Below are 3,968 nucleotides of genomic sequence, written 5' to 3' on the forward strand. Positions count from 1 at the left end.
GTGTGGGGGGGGGACGCTGCGTTGCTCTCTCTGTTCTGAGAGTCCGCAGGGATACATCCGTCTAAAAATAACGATTTAAATCACAGGATTCCTCAGATACTTTCACCTTCAGCCCCGTGATGCCGGTGGCATTTAAGCCAGGTTGATTTAGGCTGTGAAGCTGAGATATTTCAGCGTGGATTAATCATCAGATGGATTCAATAAAATGTTCAAACAAGCCTGTTTTATCTGGCCAGGGGACTTTATTGGAAAAGACATGTGACTTGCACAGTACCTGTTCACCTGCTGTGTGTACGTTGGCTCAGAAAACACACGATTTAGTCTTAAAATAAAACAATTTTCTAAAGTTTCTAAAGATACTAAAACAATAATGTTCATATAAAACTGAGGTGAGCTCGTTTGTGTTTTACTCTGCTTTTTTTAATTGATCTAGACGACTTCATCAATCATCTGAGCGCGACTATTACTGCCCCTGAAAGTGTCAGAGTTCAGTTTCTTCGGTCTGAAGGAGAAGCACTTGTTTATACGTGTTGTAATGGAGGTTGTTCGTATGTGGAGCTCGATCTGACTGTTAACAATCACACATAAACTTGGATTTCTGAGCTGCACCTTTTTAATGTGAACAACAAACAGTAAACTCTGCATACCTAATAAAATGAGTTAAACAGAAAGATAAAATTACTAAAAATAAAAGAAAATACAGTTAATTATGAACCTTATATCCACAGCCTGCAGCAACAGTTGGACCTGTTTATACATTTTATATTCGTATTAAGTCTTTTTTTAAAACTTCCTGCCTGAATATATTCACTATACATTTTTGTTTGTTGTTGTTTTAGTCCAGGAGTTTGTCTTGGATTCGGGCGATAAATATTTTCAATATCTCAATACAGTCCACAGCTCAAATATCGCGATGTCCAATATTATTGCGATGTAATTATATTGTTATTTCATATCATTATTTTACTATATTTTATGTTTCAGTTGTGTTTTTTCTCTCAGCAGCAGGACAGAATGTTTAAAACTTATAAATAAATACTTATATATATATTATGAAAAATATTGCATATGACAGAAAATATCGCGATATTCTATATGATCAAATATCAGTCCAAGCCTAGTGTGTCTACAGAATACACATCATCAATCTGCTTATTTATATCTGAGCCTGGTGATTTAATTGCAGGTAAATTAAAGGTAATTATTAAAAAGAGTCGGCCAAGTGTAAATTTGTGATAAAGGTCAAATGTGTGCCCAGAAATCATATTCTCCAGACGCACATGAACCTTATTGTTTGGTACAAGACCAACAAAAATCCCATCATCATCATTTTTATATTTTTTTCCAGTGAAAAATACAAAATGATCGTTCTAACTGAAAGTGTGACTCATATCACAATCACCTCTTCTGCATTTAACCAGAACCACCATCTTTTCTTTCTCCTCTACCAAAGAGGATTTGTTGCCTGAACCCAACCCACAGAACGTGGAACCGAATCCCGATGTGACAGTCGTGGTCCTTGTACACCCACAACCAGAAACTCTGTAGCTTCATTCATTCATTCATTCATTCATTCAAAAACAAGTTGCCTCTGAACTTAATGTTATCACAGTGTTGTGTGACATCACATTTTTCCAACTGAGCCCCGCCCACTGCAAACCAGGAAGAAGAGATGAGCAGAAACGAGTAAATAAATAACTGAATTAAAGGAAAACAGAAACCTGGGCTCATCTCTCAAAGTATGAAGCCTGTAAATGAAACACTGAGCAGCTGCAGTTACTGCTCTCTGGAGCCACAGCACCATGGCAGCTAATCATGATTACAATCATATGATCAATGCTCAGCCAATCATATCAGTGCTAATCATTGTTTTGACTCGGAGGTCGATGAACAAATCAAATCCTTGACAGCGGTTGAAGAGCGAAGTTAGAAGGATGAGAATAAGCAGGATTATTTAAACTGGCTAACGTCACGTTAGCTTGGATCAGTGAAGCTAGGTCTGAAGTGTAATCAGAGCTCACCATTCTTGCCTTCTGCTGACGGAGGCTGTTCCTTCAGGAGGTGGTTCCTCCTATCCGTCAGCTGTGCGGCGTCTCCGTGACCCTGTGAAGACCCCTGCAGGTGTCCAGGACGCCGCCCGTCTTCTGAGCCGCCGCTGTGGACCTCCTCAGACCTTTTCACTGCATTCATGGCTCGCACGTCACTCCCCGCTGGACAACATGTCTGCTCGGGTCACCGCAACTTCCCTTTCCAAGAGAAAAAGACAATTAAAGAGCGTAATGTGCTCTGTGCACATTACAGAGGGAGCACTTGACTCTGCCTGCTGCCTCAGTCAGCTGTAACAGTTTGAGTTAATTGAGTTTGAACGAGCATGAAAGACACAGCAAACAGCCATTTGAATGTTTGCATTTGAAAAGTCCTGCGTGGTGCCGGGAGCTGGAGGGAGGCCATGTTAGTGTTTGCAGAATACAACAGATTTTGTATTGTTTCTCTTCAGAGGTCCATCTCAGCTCAGGCGGACGCCGCAGCGCGTGTCTGTTTGTTTACAGAGCTTTAAGCCCACTTTCAACCTCGCGGATGCGTCCCTCCATCAGCCGCCGCGATCCTCCGCTGCTGCCAACTTATCAATTTACACCATTTACAAAGAGCAGACCTTCCTACCTCCTGAACAAATATTGAACACATCGGCTCGGTGGATTCAGTAGCTTGGGAGAAACCCCCCACAAGGTGCCGATGTGAAAAATGAGCCTCTTAGTCAGGTCCCAGAAAAGCCAAGTCCTCCCAGCAGCCCGTCTACGCTCCGTACACTACATCATCTCCTGCGGCGTGCACCACAGGGCACCACAAACATACATCTCTGTTTTCTTTAATAAGCTCTGTTTGGAGAGGACAGGACAATAAAACCCCCATAAATGTATGAAAGGCCTTATAAAAATAACACTTTTTTTTTTTTTTTAAAAGGCTCCTTCAGTAGTTTAAAGTTTCAAGAGTTTTACTGCTGAAACTTTACAATAATGAAAAGTCGGATTTTGACATCGAACAGCAAAATTTACACTGAAGCATTTCGAACACAGAAACATGCCGAGGGTATTTTAGGTCGGTTCAGACTCCAGACATCAAATCTACAAAGGCCTTTCAGTTGCATCACACATGCACGAAGCACAGCTGTGCACGAGGCTCCTGTAGAAGACGTTCATCTGCAGGAATCAGAAAACCTGTTCACCTTCAGTGAGTGGGCGGAGTTTTCTTTAGCTGGATAATGGACATGAACTCATCTTCACACACGTTCCTCTCAGACATCAACGGAAAAACTGTTACTGAAACTTAAAACTTTTGATGATTATGATGCAAAAGACTAAGAAACTATAAAAAACACATGAAGTTACTCGTCTCATAAAGGAAACTTCCTGTATCTCACTTCTGCACCATCATGCTTCACTTGTCTTTGCTTATTTCTGATCATCTCTGTTGTCTTGGTTTAGTGGTTAACTCTAAATATATTGTTGTTTTTAATGTTTCTGTTATTTTCTTTTTTTTTAAGTATATTTTTTTAGGCTTTTTATGCCTTTATTGGACAGGATAGTAGAGAGACAGGAAATGGGGAGGCAGAGAGGGGGAATGACATGCAGTAAAGGCCGTCCGATGCGGGACTCGAACCGGGGCCAGCTGCAGCGAGGACTGTAGCCTCTACACATGGAGCGCCTGCTTAGACCACTACGCCACACGACGCCCCTGTTTCTGTTATTTTCTTTTTTAATAAAACATAATTACGTCATTTGTCTTTTGTTTTTCTGACCACAACAGAAGAAGAAGAAACACTGGGAGTGACTTTTATGTTTCCCTCCAATTGGACTCAAGTCTGAGGAAAACCTGTTGTTGTTAAGAAACTTTACCACTGTGTGTGTGTGTGTGTGTGTGTGTGTGTGTGTGTGTGTGTGTGGCTGTGGCTTTATTCACTGCTGACAGAC

General features: G+C 41.2%; 1 protein-coding gene across 3 annotated transcripts in view; it reads right to left on the reverse strand.

Annotated features, from left to right (window-relative positions):
- The window catches only part of myocd (myocardin), a 109,354-nt gene that overhangs the window by 57,496 nt on the left and 47,890 nt on the right, over positions 1-3,968 (reverse strand). For 2 of the 3 annotated variants that reach the window (XM_087178329.1, XM_087178327.1), the window contains exon 3: positions 2,022-2,246. In XM_087178329.1, the coding sequence (XP_087034455.1) occupies positions 2,022-2,190 (169 nt within the window). In that variant the 5' untranslated portion in view covers positions 2,191-2,246. Of the gene's footprint in view, positions 1-2,021; positions 2,247-3,968 lie in introns of those variants that run through there. The other variant, XM_087178330.1, reaches the window with a different exon arrangement.

Source organism: Seriola lalandi, unplaced genomic scaffold (assembly GCF_002814215.2).
Source record: "Seriola lalandi dorsalis isolate HSWRI2012SDOR001 ecotype SW California unplaced genomic scaffold, Sedor1 jcf7180002054683, whole genome shotgun sequence".
NCBI lineage: Eukaryota > Metazoa > Chordata > Actinopteri > Carangiformes > Carangidae > Seriola > Seriola lalandi.